At 37.8% G+C, this 18,398-nt stretch overlaps 1 protein-coding gene across 5 annotated transcripts in view; it reads right to left on the reverse strand.

Moving 5' to 3' along the window:
- Positions 1-18,398, reverse strand: part of Fhos (Formin homology 2 domain containing) — a 115,098-nt gene that overhangs the window by 37,338 nt on the left and 59,362 nt on the right. For 4 of the 5 annotated variants that reach the window (XM_067355838.1, XM_012373587.2, XM_067355839.1 and 1 more), the window contains exon 3: positions 147-205. In XM_067355838.1, coding sequence (XP_067211939.1) covers positions 147-205 — 59 coding nt within the window. Of the gene's footprint in view, positions 1-146; positions 206-8,808; positions 8,981-18,398 lie in introns of those variants that run through there. The other variant, XM_067355836.1, reaches the window with a different exon arrangement.

Consider the following 18,398-nt stretch of genomic DNA (forward strand, 5'->3'; position numbering starts at 1 on the left):
GTGACCGAGTAACTAGAACGAGACTCGACGCTGCCAGTTAAGGGTCGAGGAATCAGCGCGCGCGGTCGGCACGGATGATCCATCCAAGTGGATCGTGGGAGCCTGTCGCGAGATTTGAATCAAGAATCCACGATGGTGGTACTCACCTATGATGGTGTGAACCCTCACGGACAGCTGGGTCCTGAGAATGATCGCGTTCTTCCGGCTGTAACAGAGAGAGCAAACAATGCCGACCGATTAGTACGTGCGTCAAAATGCCGATTGTTGCGCGAGCTATGTATTAATAATGTAATTAGAAAAAAGGGGGAGGGGGACAGGGCGAAATGGAGGAGGCCCATTGCCCCACTGAAGCGCGCACTATTATTCGCACCGCGCCACGGAAGGATGCTAATTAGTTACGGCCGCGAATTAATTGCGTTCGGTAATTATTTAATTAGGACTCGACATGTTGCGCGCCCTCCTTATGCTCACGTACACCGTGCGAACGTTAACGAATATGTTCCTACGCTATCATAAGTTCTTAAATCTAGATTTATGAATTTGCAATTATAATGCGGTCTTTGTTTTGACGTAACAGAGCACGATAACCTGGTAACGCAATTATGACGAATTATTTCTAGAGTCAACCAAGTAAATGGGAAATAATTTATAAAGTAAATGCGTTAATTTATTATTACAAGATACGCCCGTGATAAAAATAATCCCGATTATGGTATCCTTTTTTTTCCACAAAAGTTACATGGAACGATAATCTATATGTAAGTTAATGCGTAACTTTGCGCGAATGATAGTATAATACTTCTAGGATCAACGATATCAACTGCGTATAAGTTAATTTTAATTGTTATACAACTAGGCCAAGCTAACTGGCTTTCAGATAAGAAATTCTCGAGCAAGATTATTCTGCAGCTCACGAATTCTCCGTGGAATAATCAGGTAGCGGTAAAGTCATCAGGTGACAACCGTAATGGAATTTTATGAACTCATCAATTCGCAAGAGGAAACGTTCATTGGATTTTGATGTAAATACAGCTTTACGGGACTCATAATGACGCTCTTCGGTATATAAATTGGGTTAGAGTGGCGCGACTCGGCTTGCCTGTGCATATACCTCACCTTGAACGGCGCGAACTTTAAGGCCCTGCGAACCTTCCCACGCCACGTCGCTGAGAAACCGCGACGACCGTGTAGACAATAGCTTTCAGAAAAAGGGGGAGGAAAAAAGAAGCGACGAAGAGCCGCCGTCGGCATAGTGGCGGTGGTGATAGTGGCGATGGTGGCGATGGTGCACAGAGGTAAAAAAAAAAAAAAAAAAGTCGAGTATACGCTCGTTAATAATGTTTCCGCTCGTTAAATGAGGGAGGCAGAATGCGATTATGCGCCCTGAATTTCCCACGAATAATAGCGGCCGCAACGATATGTTACTGCGGGACGATCCCTTCCGAATGTCAGTACATCACTAAGAGTATATCATTCGGGAGTGCGATAGAGAAAAATTAAAAAATAGAACTATATGAGTGTAAGTGACGTTAAATACTAAATTGAAGAAATTAACAATGTTTCGATTAAAACAAATAATCCCTTAATCTTTAAAGAGTATAAATAAAAAAAAAAAAAAAAACGATGATATATATGCAACTTGCAATAATAATTGTAAAACAATATAATTCTTTAAAATTAATTAATAGTAATGTATATTGTTACAATAACACAATATAATTGCGTGCTGATTTAGTACTATAAAATATGTATGAGAAAAAAAAAAGAGAGAGAGAGTTAATCCGTACAAAACAAAAAGATTGATGGTGATATTCCATTATTAGCTCTCGGAATTAAATTATAGGAGCAGATAATAACTGTGCATAAAGGTTCATCAAGCGTGTAACAGTATAACATATTCTCCAATGAAATGCAATTTGGGAGGTCGAATATTTCATTGACCGATGTTAAAATCACCTGAAATATTACCAGGGCTAAATTGCGATTTTTCCTCTCCTCCAATTCTGAACATTGCGAAGTCCTCGTTTAAGAACACTCTGCTTGATACAGCGCGCTGAATGATATACCAACAGGAAAACAAGCAGCGCGAAGGTATTCGCGCGTGGTAATCACCGCAAAGGGTTAACAGACCCCGAAAGCGTTGCATGAATAAATTAAAAAGTTTCAGACGCGGGACCAAGTTCAATGCCGTAACGCCGGCCGGACGCGCGCGTGTTCCGCTTCCTCATAAACAGCCAGTTGTCTTCTTTTGCCCCGGCCGCGATCCGCGATAAGTCCTCTCGTAAAAATGCAATGCACAATGGCTATCTCACGGTAAACACAGTGGAATGCATCTGTGTTGCGAATGCTGTCTTGATCCGTCCAGTTTTACAATTTTACCAATCGTCGTGTTGCAATAGTTAAACGCTCGTAATTTCAGAAAACGTAGATTTCGTCAGTATTATTGCCCGCATCCAAATCCCAATCTTCTCATCGTGTTTAGAAGAAAAAAAAAAACTAACTATACATAATGAACAAAGATATTTCATAAACAAATAAAAAATTTTATATTTGCATATATTTCATTTTATAAGTTCTTCGATTAAAAAAAAGTTAATTCCAAAGCTCGCAAACTCGAAAAGAATCCCGTTAATTAAATTTCACACGAATTTATCAAGCGCGCGCAGGAGTAACAAAGCGCCCGGATCCTCGGTGTTTTCGCGTACACGAGGATGCACCGGCAATTTGTCGTGGAGTACCTTTTCGAAACGGACGTCGTAACTTTCTCGGCGTAACAACGAGCGGTGTCATATAGAGCTCGGGAGGTCGTCGAAATCTACCTGAGGAGAGCCAGAGAAGCCTTCATGCAAATGCGATTTACCTCCGGTTCGCTAGCAGCAAGTGCACCCTCGGGAGAACGAAAGCGAAGCCAGGGTAACCTTCCCGGCAAATGGAATGCAAAATCCTGGACGGCGCGAGCGCCTGTGGGAACTTCGTCGTCCGTGCCATTGAGCGACGAAAGTCTCCGGAGCCGAAAGGATTTCCAATCTCTCTTAATGGCGCATTAATCGTGATTCACCGGGCGAGGGGGGAGGGCGAGATGGCCGTTGCCTTAAACTGCAATAACTCTGTCGGCCGACAGTTTTCAATTGGCAAACGACGCTCTGATAGCCGAAGTTGTTTCCAATACCTGTTATCGATACACCGTCTTTTGCTCACGCGCTCTTTAATTCAGAAGTTTGCGCGCGGTGAAGTTATGGAACGAGAGCGAAGGAGGAAATCCTGCGTATACCTTTTCTACCCTCTCAATCGGATACAAAATTAAAGACGTTCGTGTCGAAAAGTTTACACGAATAGGAAGAACTTGAACTGACTGCTGTTAATCTTTCATTAATATACGAGAGTTTTAATTAGTATATTACAACGCGAATGCGCTTTCCTGGAATCATTGAACATTTGAAAATATTGAATCTCTATTATACACTTTCTATGTGCATTCGTATATAGTATTATATGATAAAAGAGAGCTTGAGATCAAAGTTACTTTGTCGATTGGAATAAAACTAATTCAAAATAGAATTGTTTTAATTAAAATATCAGAAACATATGTCGATAAAATATGAAAAGTTATATATAAACAAAGTCAAACGTTAAAATAAATTTTCATTAAAATGATATAAAATTCAATCATACAAAATTATGGCACAAATAATAATTGCATGTCAACTTGATATTATAAAGTACGTATATGTAATAAGAAAAAAAGAGAAAGAAAGAGAGCTAATATAAAACAAAAAGATTTACATGATAATCTACTGTAAACATTCTGAAATTAAAATTTGAACACCATATTAATAAGAATAAAAATCTACAGACGTCTATGTCAATAATAACGTCTTATACATCGGGAATACAAAGCAGTGGATTTTGCAAAGAAAGATGCGCCGTTTGTTGTTGCGAAAACGAAAATTAGGGATCATTGAATCCGCGAGAACCATCGTGCCATTCCCGACGCGGAATTCGTGGATCGCGATGAAGATTAATGATAGAGATTCACCTGGATCCGCCTGAGAAGAGAACGAGCCGGTCGATATTAACCCGCCGCGACCTCCCCGCTTCGTTACATCTCGAGCTGCTCGATCTCGCGGACGAGAGGATCAGGTAACCCCGTCGTCTTTTGACTCGCTCGGTTGATCCCGCTCTCAGCGAGAGCGATTGTAAAACGATACGAAGCTATCTTTGAGAGAATTTTCAAGTACACGCTGAGTACCTCCCCCCTCGTAAAGTTATGCAAGACGGAGTAATGACAGAAAGTCGCAGTTGCCAAGAAAGAGGCGACTCATCGACGCGACTTTGTGAAATATATTTCGCCGCCGGCCATAATCAAGAGTTGTTTGAAAAGAAAAAAGTTATTCCACGGCCAGCTGATCGAGTTGATTAGCGCTACTAGTCGAATTAATGAGACGACAATAATATAATAGCAGAGAGATTGATATTGTTTATTTATGTCGATTACAGCAATATTTGTTTTATTATATTTATAATGTGACGCACTCAACTAAAATAATAATTGTCGCTATATTTTTCATCACCCATTTTTTAATACATAAATCTAAGCTGTTAAATTTAATTGCCACAATTTCGATGAGAATTAACTCTATTTTATCTTTATCAAATTTTGGATATAAAGCATTGTCCGCAGTGAACACAAGCACCCAAGCAGTCAGCATATTCTGACATATCCTCCGAGGTCGTGTAGGGCACGTGAAGGGTGAGGGTAAAGTGCACGCGTGTGTTAGTCGATTAACGATTGTACAAATAAAGCCCGTCGGCAATTGCGTAACGATCCTAGAGACGACGTTTAAGGTCAGTTCCCTCTCCCTCGGTCGCAGCCATAAATCACTTAGGAATTAACCCCTCTAATTGGTCCGCCAAGTATTTAAATCGAACGCACACACGCGACCGCAAATGAGAATACGGACGTACAAAAGCGCATACGTCGCGACGTCCGTCCTGCGACACTTTTCGCGTGTGTGAATCGAGTTGAACTGGGCAAAACGAGTTACCGAGTTGTTCGCGGGCGAGCGCGATTTTCGCAGTTTTCTGGGATCGCAGAGCTAATTAGCGCCTCTAGCTATTCCAGAGAAAAAGAGAGAAAAGAGAGAGAGAGAGAGAGAGAGAGAGAGAGAGAGAGAGAGAGAGAGAATTGCCACCGCTAATGGAAACGACGTCTAAATTAAGGCAATGAATTCCACGGCATTCTGCAACATGATAGAAATCGCAAAGAACTTAACGTTCATCATGAGCCACATTCGTGCAAGTGTTGAATTGCATTCTGCAAAAAACGCTTCTCGAATAGCAATAAGCACACATTCGATTTATTCATAAGAGAAGCGTGTATGCAAATGCAAATTGAAATATTTTAGAACCACGTATTTATGAACACTTTTGCAATTGCAAATCATTTCAGTAAATTTCGAGTTAATATTTTTGTAATGAGAATGTTTAAATATTATACATGTTCGTACATTGTACTATCGGTAGATAATACAAACAAACTATTTGAATTATTGCGCATTAAAACTGTTAGTCGACAATATATATTTTACACGCAATTGATCGGCATTGTTTCAATGATGATTTATTTGATTTTAAGTGAGTACTGATTTGACGGCTAATAATGACATTCGTGCGGGGATTCCTAATCAGTTTTGGGTTATAAATATGTATGAACTCTGTGGATCCTCACTCTGAATACATTGAAAAAAGTTAAAGTTACAATTTGTACCATAAAATCATAATTTCATTAAATATAATATCCATTTGAAATTAAATCATTACAATTTTTGAATTTTTAATTCATAAAAAATTTTCAGTTCTCAATATTACGTAATTTTATAAGATCCTAATTTAAAATTTCAATGAGCACAAATGTGAAATGATTAAAAAAATGCATTTTTTAATTTTAATACAGTTTCAACAAAATATTCTGCACAACATAAAATTTAAATTATTATTATTATGCAACAGAAACTTTAGATTAAACGAGCTGTGCGAAATATATGCAATATATGGAAATGTATGGAAAGTATTGTAACTCGTGTGACACCAATACACAACATTAAAACATTGTCTCCGTAGTCTCGAAAGGGTTATGAGAAAAGGAGCTGCGCAGCATCGAGCCTTGCTCTTCGGGATCGAATCGGGGGTGATCGATGATCGATCGATTCGCGTGACGGCACGTTTCCAGGACGTTGCGCCGCGCGAGTACCGGCACAAGCCGGGGTACTCGGGAGAATTCAATGAACCCGAAGGAAACGAGCGGCACGTTCTTCCTTTCCTGCCGTCGCCTTCTAGAACGGCCGAGTCACGGCTCGTGATCGTGCTTCGGACACAAACGATCGACGAAACGCGCGGGAGTGAAAGTCAAGGGGCCGATAATCGCCGCGGAATGTCATCGAATTGTGAACGAGATTCACGAGTGTGTTTCAAGGGAACCAACGCGTCGGGTCGCCAATAATCGCGATCACATTCAGATTTCGCCGTTTACAAAATTCTGCTCGCTTGGAGAAGAATCTCGAAAAGTGTTCTGATAATAATATAAAAAAATAATAATTTTGTTTTCATCTGATGTAAGCAATCTTTAGCTGAAACGCGCCAGAGACACGTCGGGAGGCAGTTTACGCGAGGCAAAATCACACGTCGGCTGACTGGCTAATTGCGGAATCGACACAAGAAACAGTCGCACGAAGATCCGTTAGTAACATATATATGCGGTATAATGAATTATTAATTCGCGTCGTACATGACTCCAAGCGTGAGAAATTCCACGAGTGAGAAAATCACCTACTAATAGACGGATCAAAATCCTGTGATATCTCGGATATCTGAAGAGAACTATGCGAATTCTTCCCTTATCTATGAAATCAGAGCTGAGTTTTTCAATTCTAATGTAAAAAAAAACTTGCAAAAGAAAGAGACATCATGCAATCCCACTTATCGAGAGGCGAATTAGCTCTTTAAAGATGCAAACAAGAAAAATACAAATGGAGCGCATTATAAATTTTTGTCGCACATAAAATTCAACACGCAAGTCACGTAGCTTTATACACAGACGTCGATGGTTTACAGCCCGAATATATTGCGAAATCAAGTGTCAATGTATCAAATATATGATCTGTCGCAACAAATATTTTCAAATGATTGATTTGTACGAAACTTTATGAGATTGTAAATACATGGATAGAATGAATGTCGCGGCTGTCGAAAGTGGTTGTAAATTCCTTGTCAATTAAATCAGACGTCAAAATACAACTAAAGGTGTTAGTTAAAAAATAGCCATTTTCATTATATTTCCAAAAGTAACATACGAATGTAAAATATGACTTTTTTTTTTAAACTCATAAATTTCAAATCAAATGATATAATAATACAGGCCGAATAAATACGATTAATTTTCAATAATACAAATCAAATATTTAAGTATTGAGAAAAATTCGAAAATAGCAAAAAGATTACAATTATATTAAATAGTTCATCACATATCTATGTATATAATTTATAACTACGTTATTAAAGTTAAATCCTGTCGGAATCCTAAATGTATGTATATATGTAAAATGCATGAGTGCAGTCTGCGTTTCTTTAGCATAAAGCTTTGTTTTCATAAATGATGAAAAAATGGTATGTTATCGAAGCGCAACGCACACTTGGCATGCAATTGCATTGGCGAAAGATGCATCAAGCTCGCCCGTAACTGAATTTATCCTCGACTCACTGCAATCGATCTCGCAGAGACACGATGCGAAGCAGTCCATCCCCGTACGTCCCAATTATTCAAATGCACCCCCGAACGCGTTGCACCTGTTGCATCCCAGATGCAGATGCACGTCTGAGGCGTCGAATCGTCTCGAACGCGCTCTTTGCATAACTAGCGATGGCTGAGAGAGGCTTCTCCCTTTAGTTATGACCTTCGGGCAAGCGCCTCCGCGAGGTTTCCCCCTTTTCCAATATTAGGAGGAAGGGAGAGATAATAATGTTATACATCTTGAAATTGAATTCGTGACTCCAAAAATCGAATTCTCAACGCGGAAATGGATTGCGCTAACAGCATAACGCGCGAGAGTTTGCATCGTTCACATACATAGTATATATACATTTATTTTCAAGAAATGCATATTTGAAACATCCCTACAGATATACATTTCCTTTAAATTTCCCCTGGTATTCCGGTTATTGTACATTTCTAGGTCACAGCACACGAATTCACATCTGCTACGAATTTCTCGACTGCTCTACAATTCAATAAATAACACCTTCAATATATTGTTATCTGAGCACAATTAATCTATTTGCAGTATAAAAATATCATAATTTATAGACCAAGTTTGCATTAATTTTTTTATATTATATCTTTTTATAAAAAATAAAAATAACAAAAAAAAAGAACGAAAAAGATGCTAACGCTCGCAAGATATTTGCTTTTTGTTAACTCAGATAAAATACCCAAATAAAATATAAAAAGTACATCTTCTAATAAATAAATATTAAAGGAAATTGCTCCTCCAAAAAAGTGTTCACAGAAAAGTACGAATATTTATTTTCTAATCTAATATTTTGCACAAAATGCAGATAAAGTATGTTATCATAGCGTATCACTAATTTTTCTTATCATAAAAGTATTATTGTACTGTCATTTATTATATGATATCAGTTATCTCGGAAGTCAGATTTTGCGCAACAGTCTTCACCAAACGTGAAACAATGGAATAAAGAATTGCTCGTCCCATCAGTAAGGAAAGCGTTTACAGCTGATCAATCGATATTTACCAATCTGGCGGCATCACGTCGTCGTAATGTCATGTCACCAGAATGACCCGGAATCGTCGAATGCACTCAGCCCGATCTCACTTTCGATCTCGCGGACACGCAAGTGTTAAGAGAGCAGCAGCCCGTATCGAAGACGGGTTGAGAAGCGCTCACGGCGGTATCGGGGTCTAAGCAACGACTGGGCTGGCACCGGAATGGCTTCTTGCCGTCTGGTTCCCGCGTTCGCCACAATAGAAACTGGTGGGAGATCAAAACGCTGAGTGGTCGTCATGCCAGTGTGATGCACACTTGCGTGTATATGTATACGCGTGTCATATGTAATATTCGCCTTCGTACAATGCGACACGCACACCACGCCCGCCAACTGCACGGGCGAATGCGTGTACGCGGGATTTACCTGGCACTGTTCACAAATTCCCTCCATGATTCAACGAAATTTCGATCATAAATGCATTTCGCTATACGCGTCGGTTGCGTGGCTTAGTGCCGAACTAGTAATTCAACAAAGCATCTGAATATGAAATATAGATTAGTGATCCATTCTGTTCTGTTAGTGTTCCAAAAGGACTTCTTAATTGTGGTGGCTGTCCCAAGGATTTGTCGGTTATTAACGCCTTTTTGGAAAATTATTAACGTTACACTTCAATTCCAATTTCAAAAGCACATCTATTCCACGACAAATTAGAAATCAATTCTATTTTGTTCCTTTTCATTCAAAAAATAATATTTAATTTAAAAAAAAAAACACATTTGAATTTATAAAGACCATATTTCACTTTACTGTATTTCAAAAGGAAAATGAGAAATCACAACGGTGCGGTGATATATTGCCCGTAGATGCGCGAAAACCAATTAGAGTTACCGATTACAAGGCGGATTATATAAACAAAGTTTTTTTAGAAAGTTATATCAATCGTTTCAATCGCTAATTTTTGTAGTTTGAGTTTATGCATCGCGTACTCGCATGTTTCGTCACTTGATGCAAGCACTGAAACGCATTATTAATGCAATACGGACAATTGCAGAAAAAAAGGACCCGCTATATTTAGGTTTTCGCTATGCCGTACTACGCGCGATATCAATGCGCAAGCGTTTAATTTACTTAAAGTGGATATGCGCACAGAGCGTGCACGCTCCGGCAATTACGCACGCAATTTCACTGAAGGTCCCTTAGGGCACTTCAAGGTCGAGAGATCCCTCAATCCACCTTGGCGCCTCCCTAACGATTTCGCTTTTTCATTCGAGATCACCGCCGATCCAGCGCCGATCGACCACGACAACCAAGAGGACTCGGATTCACGCGAGCATGATACCGGTCCGAATTCATGGTCGACCGCAATTGCAATCGCTCGTTGAGAAACTTCAACCGGATTTGCAATTTCAACGAAATATGCTGTGTAGCTCGCTACTGCATCGCTATTCATTTATATTATTTAAAACTACAATATTCTAATTACATTTACATTAACAACGCATATTTATCAACGTAAAGCAATTAAAATATACGGTCTTAGAATTTTTTCGAAATTATATTCACGCGGAAGCAATCAACGCTGTTTGTTCATCGTAAAAACTTTCAAACTATCGTGGATATCGTTCTTTATCTTCACTACGCTTCACGACCGTATCGGTGGAAGAGTTCATATCTCTACAATGCGCAACGGACGAATGTCCGCGGATAAAGCAACTCCTTAATTTCCAGTTATTAACCAAGGTGGAGAGATACATATCTCGGGGGTTTTTGTTGTAGACGAATGATTCGCCGAGACTACCACTATCACAATAACTGCTTCTATATTACATACTCGCGTCTTAAGAGCAAGGAATCACGCAGCCAAGCCCGGAGGGAGAACTTGCGCACAAAGCACGCAGGTTGCGTTCAAAAATATCATTCGAGAGAAAATTTTAATTTGTTATTAAAGTTTATAGTATGTTATCATCACCGAGAAATTTATATATCGTAAAGAATAGAATTTAAGATAACCAATGAAGAAAGAACATTTGCTTCACAGCAGTATTCTGAAATAATTTTGGAAAGACTGCGCAGAAACAACTGCGCGAACGATTATAGCGTTTAGGTGGAAAAGCCTCACGGCTTCTCAGATCGCTCATTCATTGAAACTCTAACGAATACAAATGATCGTTGGTCGTTACTTTGTTATAGCCTTATCTCCGAAGCCCGTAACTTATGTGTACACAATAGAATTACACGAATTTCGACTCGTTCTGTTTTTGTCCGTGACGAAGCCGACAACTGCCGGTAATTCTTTTTACGACAGCTTCGAAACCAATTCGGAATACTAAGAACCTGGCAATGCAGGTCAAGAAGACGAGGTTTCGCTTTCAAGAGGTTTTAGCAAGTACGAATGAGGACAATGGGATTCCGCCGCTAAGTTTTTTTACGAGTGTTTAAGAGTGGCTTCTTGGCTTTTCAACTGTTTCGCGATTGATAAATAAAAGCCGTAAAATAAAAGAAGTGGAGCTAATTATTTGCAATATCCTTCTCGGACAGAGAAAAGAAAAGTTTTACAAAACATGGCAGGTCGGAAATTGACAAAAAATAAATAGTATTGTAATTATCTTATTATAGCGCGCGCATCGTTTATATAGAGATTATTATATTATTGTGTACAAATGTTAACATGTAATTTTGCTCTAAGAAAGCCATCAGAAGTGGAATTTTAAAGGTAGAACAAAAAGCCATGACATTGATAAGTTTTGATCGCGGTTAATTCCGAAGTCATCCAAACTCTCTAAAGATTACTAATGGGCCGAGTAAAGCAGAACTTAGCTATGTCTTATCTGCGTCTCTCGCGTGCCATTTTCCTGCGCCAAGAAACTTCGCTATTCTCCGGGCTCGCGCTCTTGATAACGCACATTAATATCAAACTTATTACTGCGGGTCGCTTGCGCCTGCACCATCGTGACAGCTCGCGAAAACGGCTGCCGCTATCTTTAAGCGAATCGAACCGCGACTACTTTTCGCAACGTCGCTCCCGATCCCGATATTCATCGTTAATTAATCCGCGCTCACATATTGCCCTCCGCGGCGCGTTAAAAAGACGCTTACCAAGCGACTTATAAAGTACGGCGACGCCACGGCACGGCAATTAATCGAGTTTGGCCGCATCGTAACGGTAACTAATATGGCAACAATTAATCACGCGCCGCCGGTAATCCATGGTCATCGATATCCTCGTCGTGCTATAAATTACTGTCTACTAATCTCCCCTTTCTCCGTCTGTCCATTTGTCCAACATGTTTTCAGCATGTGTATATGCTGCGCGATAAAAATCATAAGTTGAAGAAGATAATCGTGTAAATTAAGTCATTTGCATCCTCATACATAGTTCACACTCCTTTTTTTTTTTTTTTTTTTTTTAGACGAAACCAGTTTTATACAAGAAAATTGAATTAAAGATCTGGACCATAGATTTCAAGTAGATAGCATGCGCTAATTTGATCACTGCAAAATTATATGTCAAGCAATCGCTACACTACTGATTATCGATATAATTACCAAACGTCATCTAGTAAAATTGTTATATTAATTACATTAATTTTATTTATTATATTGATACTTAAATATATGTAAGTGTTGTATGCAAATGTAGCTGAAATTTACATCATTTTCAGCGCTTCGTGTCCATTTAGCTACTTATTCCCGCATTTTCCATCAAATTAGCGGAATTAATAATAAACGCGGTGGAAATGCCAATAAAATAAATAACAAGCGCGATACAAACGTTGTCGGTTCTCGAGAGTTTTCTACGAACAAACGAAAAAGCCGTGACTCGCTTGTCAAGTTTCGCATTTTCCTCGCCGCTCCGTCCTTCATTGCCTTCCGCTATGAACATTGTCTTTCGATGGACAATCCGTTAATACTCTCACGAACGATTCCAGGCATTCCCAAGCGACACTGCCACGCCGCTGCTATTCTTAGCAGCGTGCTGGCGCATGCAGTCGACGTCTTGCACTTCAGTCGCTCGGTGCTTCCTTCCGGTGCATACAGGCAGCTCGGCCACGTGAAGAGCGTGAATAAAGGACGTGAAAGATCGAGGATAGATAAGAGGAAAGCACACACACACACATGCATCACATGCGGACTTGTTCCTTTGAGATAATTAATTCCTGATTCAATTATTATTATAAATATTACGTTTAATTATTGCCATAAATATTATTAATAGACTATCAATTTAATGTTTTTATTGCGAAAATATACATAAAAGAGCTTTCTCTTAACCGGATTTTAATGAATTCCATTTTGATAACATTCCTCTATTTGACAATTTAATTTCAAACAAAATTGATTGAAATTCATTGTCCAATATAACTTCGATAATACAATGCATTCTATTGGCATAAAATTTTCTGCATTTAACGCGAAATTGATAACTTAGTTAAATGTTATTGGCGCCGATTGTACTTTAATAACGATTTTCTCATTTAAGAGTCGATGGTTTTCAACTGAATTTAAATGTTTAATATAATGGTAATAATAATGAAATGATCAAGTTCTACCAGGAAAAGTTAACAAAGGACTAATGTGAGGATTATGACATATAGTTCATTGTACGTGTGGTCCTGCGAGAGACAGTCTCTTTGGTTCACATGATGATCCTTTATACCACGATTCAGTTTTCTCCAATATTAATGCTTGAGTGTTTGAGAACGAATAATTCCGAGGAGCTCGCCGCGATCGTACAAAGAAACGGTCACTGCGTGCATTAAGGTTCCTCGAACTTTCTATGATGACAGTTGAAATTCAAGAAAGGAAGAAGCTTGTAAGACAAATGATACTCCTACACCGACTCTATCATTACTTTCTTGACGAACGTAACACAAAGACCTCTGTAATGCCCGAAAGGTAATTTTCCCTCATTCGCACGTTTCACTAATCGTCGCACCAAATGGACAGCTTAATTAAATCTAATTTGTTGCCATGAAAACTTTGTGAAAAGATTTCTTTCTTTACTCTCGGCGAGACAAATAGCACTGCATAGTGTAGGTTAAATTTCTTTTGTACACAGCAAATTATACAAAAAAATAATTATGTGTGTGTAACGAGAATTGTATGTAACGAAAGAAGTTGAAAATAATTTTTTACTTTAATAATTCTGACGTAAAAAAATAAAGTTTAAAGATGATTAAACATATTATTTAGCATGAGTAATTATTAGCTAATAGCTTCCAATTATACAATATTGTCTCTCATAAAATATTAGTGTTAATTATATCATAATTACGCATCAGGTAATTGCGTAAATCATTATAATTATGTAATAATATATACGACATGTATATGTAATATCGTTAATTTTGTAATAACTTTAACGAATTTTCAAAACGCATCTCATAAAGAAATTTGCTAACGACAAATTTTCTCAGGCAGAATTTGAGTGAACATATTATCTTCTCTCCAGAGGACTCGAGTTTCGATATCTTGTGCAAATCAAATCTTAAATGATAACAAAATATTCTGTTTTATTCTATCATATTGTAAAAACAAACTTTTTATTTCACAAATAATAAAAGTTAAATTTTACGCAATGCTTTGGATAAAGCAAAATCAAAATCGGCTATATATATATAAATAATTTTAACATTTTATATTTTGTGAAATAAATAGTATCTTCAGAAAAATTAAATAAATATTTTATCATGATATATTTTGTCATTTAGTTTTTAATATTGAAATACTTAATACAAAGTAAATTGCTGTAAAATAAAAACTAACTCTGAAATTGAATGGAAAAGCCTTTTATCTACTGACACTCTTTTAAATAATAATTAATTAACTCGGATTCTGCAATTCTGTATTATATTTCTAGCCGTATAGTTAGAGGAAGAAAAGCTAGCTAACGGGTTAACTTGAATGTTGGTGTAACCATCCGAGTAAAATATACGAAATCGTGTTGGTGTAACCAACCATGTAAAGTATACGAAATTGTGCGGTATAGTAATGTGAGCAGAAAATCCTCAACAAACGTTGACGATGCTAACAGATTTCCACTTTTCTTGCGACTGCAATGCGGCGGTTTGTGCGGAAAAGCAGTGTTTACGACAGTGAGAAATGCCGAGCGAATCTTCGTCTAACGCGGGGTACTTTTATGGGCTCGATGTATAGCTCTCTCAGTTAAGACGTCTCGATGAATGTTAAGAGAGTTTCGGTGTTTCACACTTGGAGGAATGCGCGATTCTCGACGAAGAGAGATGGAGACGGATGGATAGTTAGATATAAACAGACGAATATAAAAAGAGAGGACATTAAAGAAAGGAGAATGAACGAAGAAAAAAAGGTTTGCAAGGTTAACACTCGAATTTGATACTTCGCGTTGGCAACACCATCGCTTTCTTCCAGACAAAAACAAACACGCTTGATGTCTCTTCGGCTCAATGAGAGTATCGTTTTCCAGAAAAGGAGCATACGTCCGGCACGATTCAATTGCATGCTAGTTTCGTAGGAATCGGGTTAAGGACATGACATTCTCGTTACGAACTTTCGTAATAATAGAGTCGTTTCTTTGTTTGTGGAAGAAGGTTAATTCTCTAGTTCGCTCAAAGTCCGAGCTCGAACTTGAGCTAATCAGTGTTAAAGCGTTCTTCTATTTCTTGAACAGTTTACACTAAATACGTCGAACCATTGTTTCGCTTGAAATTTCCTCCATAATTCAATTCCTAAAATTCAATATTGCAACGCATCATTAATTTAATACAACATATTATTAGAATCATGAAACCAAATTTGCATCTAAATATAAAAATACGAAAGAAATATTTTCGAGAATAAATACATCAGTTATTAAGCGCATGCTGTGCAAATTTCAATCTAATAGTATATTCATAACAATACATATAAACAAAATATAAAACAATTATGCAGCCAATAATTTTAACATTTTATATTTTGTGAAATAAATAGTATCTTTAGAAAAATTGAATCAATATTTTATCATGATATATTTTGTCATTTAGTTTTTAACATTGAAATACTTAATACAAAGTAAATTGCTGTAAAATAAAAACTGACTCTGAAATTGAATGGAAAAGCCTTTTATCTGCTGACACTCTTTTAAATTTCATTTTTATTTTTCAAAGCAGCAATTTCGATAAACGAATATAAACGTTTAAAACAAAGCAATCACATTTTTTTGATCTCTGGCGTTTGCAATTGGAAAAAAATACGCGACTTTGGAAATAGAAAGCAGCGCAGCGGAAAATAATAGCTGCTCGGAAAATGGCCAGCATCCGTCGATAAGTCGACGCTTGCCCCTCTTCGACGTTCAAATATTTACGATGCCACGTCGAGCGTGTTTGCGAGGTAGCCGTCGATGCGTGGGCGTTTTATTTGCATCGTGTACACGCCGCGTGCTTCGTCTCGAAAATTCAAGGCTGGAGTATCCATCCAACATAGCACAACGTTCATTTTCACGAAAAGAAGTGCCGAGCGAATCTTCGTGTAATGCGAGATACTTTTATCTGGATATCATCTCGTTCGTTCTTCAAAACACGTTATCTGCTCGTTCGTTAAATTCCAGATTTTCAGATTCTCCCGCTCAGTTCACAAAGAAAATTTTTCTGATATTCCCGATCGAGATAAATCGATCTCGCAATTTCTACCAGTAGATGCGAGGGAAATACGCGCCTTTGTATTTGGAAATAACGGAAGCAGAGCGTTCCGTTCTTTCTTTTGAGAGTCTCTTCTCAAGCTTTATAAAAGAATATCGTTTTATCAATAATAATATTGTTCAATTGCGTTAAATTGACTCGACTGTGTAAAAAGATATTAAACGCGAGTGAATGTGAATATAAGATGCGAGCGTAACATCGATCAGTTTAATATATAAATATACTCAACTGATTATCAATCTTGTTTATGATTAATTTAATTATGAAACAATATCCGGACATTTAGCCACATTCATCTCTAAATACGCGGCACAGCTAAACTTGTATTTTCGCTCGCATTCTTCTTTTTTGCTCCTCATTATACGCCGGCTTTTATTCTCGTCCTCTTAACGCAGCTGCCAATATACGCCCTGGTGCATAGTAGCCGAGTACGAGCAACAAGGAAAAATAAAGCGTCCGGCGGCTGGTGTAATTAAGAAACTTTATACGCGGGAGTAATTAATCATTGGACTAGCGCTCTCCTATGGGCCAAGTGAAAGCGAGAGATGCATCGTCTCCCTGCCGATACGTTAACGCGCTAACCCACATCCCCGCGTTTATGGAAAACATGGATTTATTACTACAGCTGACTCACGTTAACGCTTATTGATCCGTTTGATCCGTTTACGCGTTTGTTACAGTTAAAAAGGAAACAAGCCGGCTTTATGTTTATGTAATCTTACACTATCCTGAAACGGGAATCAATCTCGGGCTAGATGGCGCTTTTAAAAGCATTATTATCAAAAATTGTCATATAAAATTCTGTCACCGATATCTTTCTCTGTTTCGCGCGTACGAAATGTTGAAATATCTCGATATAAGCGTACTTGAAAATTCTCTATCCATTGAGAATTGCTTTTAATAGTAAAATTTTCAATAACTGTACACGTAAAACGGTCATATATGTACTTCCTAATTGTGCTAACAATTAACAAACAGCCTGTACACGCGTCGTCGGAGTGGTGTTTGGTATTTGCCATTGAATACGCTTATATACGAATCGGCGTACGTGGATCGTTCGCGCCGTTCGCGAAAACCAGTTTAACCTCGTGAAAGTATGGCGTCGTGAATGAAAACTGGTGTAACCAGCAGCGAGGCTGCGAGCCTCCAGGAAATATATTTTCGCGTGCAAGCCGACATAGACGAAGAAGACGATGAAGATGAAGATGAAGATGGAGAAGGCGGACGAACGGCCAGTTTTTAGCGTCGTCTCGTTTGTATGACATGTATATGAATATTTTCGCGAGAAATGAGAACAGATAATACACAGATATTAGATACGATAATAGATTCAAAAGATATCATCTAAAATGATAGTCTTCTTCATATATGTACGTGCGTATATTCACAGGAAATCGATTTCTCCGTATCTTCTCCTTATTTTAAACCCTCGCTGCAATTTCGTATTAGTTTCATTATTTTATATTGCCTTGTACAAATTATATGTTATATAAATCTGTGACATGTAGTATGCTTAAAGAAGAACTTAGCTGGAAATATATTCCATCTGATAGTATATAATATATTTAGTGTAAGATAGCTTTTCCAACTGCAAAACAACTTTAAATCAATTTTAAGTATATTTTCTTAACAAAAATTTCAAGAAGTGTCACAAATTTTTAATTAACCAGTAATAATAAATCATCTAAAAAATCTTTAGCAAAGTTAATCACAAAAGTGCAAACAAACTTCGCAAACCTTTAAATAGAATTTTAGCTAATATAATATCCTATTTGTACATCAAAAGATTGTGAGAAAAAAGATAATGACTAAACAAATTACATTAAATGATGGGAAGTTTGGTTTGCAAGAATTTCTACACAAAAGAAGGAAAATAAACTGCGGTTTTCCTCATATCTTTTTGCCGTAAGATGCATTGCTTGCTTCCAGCTATTTTCAGATTTGTATATTTTTAACAT

Source organism: Linepithema humile, chromosome 5 (genome assembly GCF_040581485.1).
Source record: "Linepithema humile isolate Giens D197 chromosome 5, Lhum_UNIL_v1.0, whole genome shotgun sequence".
Taxonomy (NCBI): Eukaryota; Metazoa; Arthropoda; class Insecta; order Hymenoptera; family Formicidae; genus Linepithema; species Linepithema humile.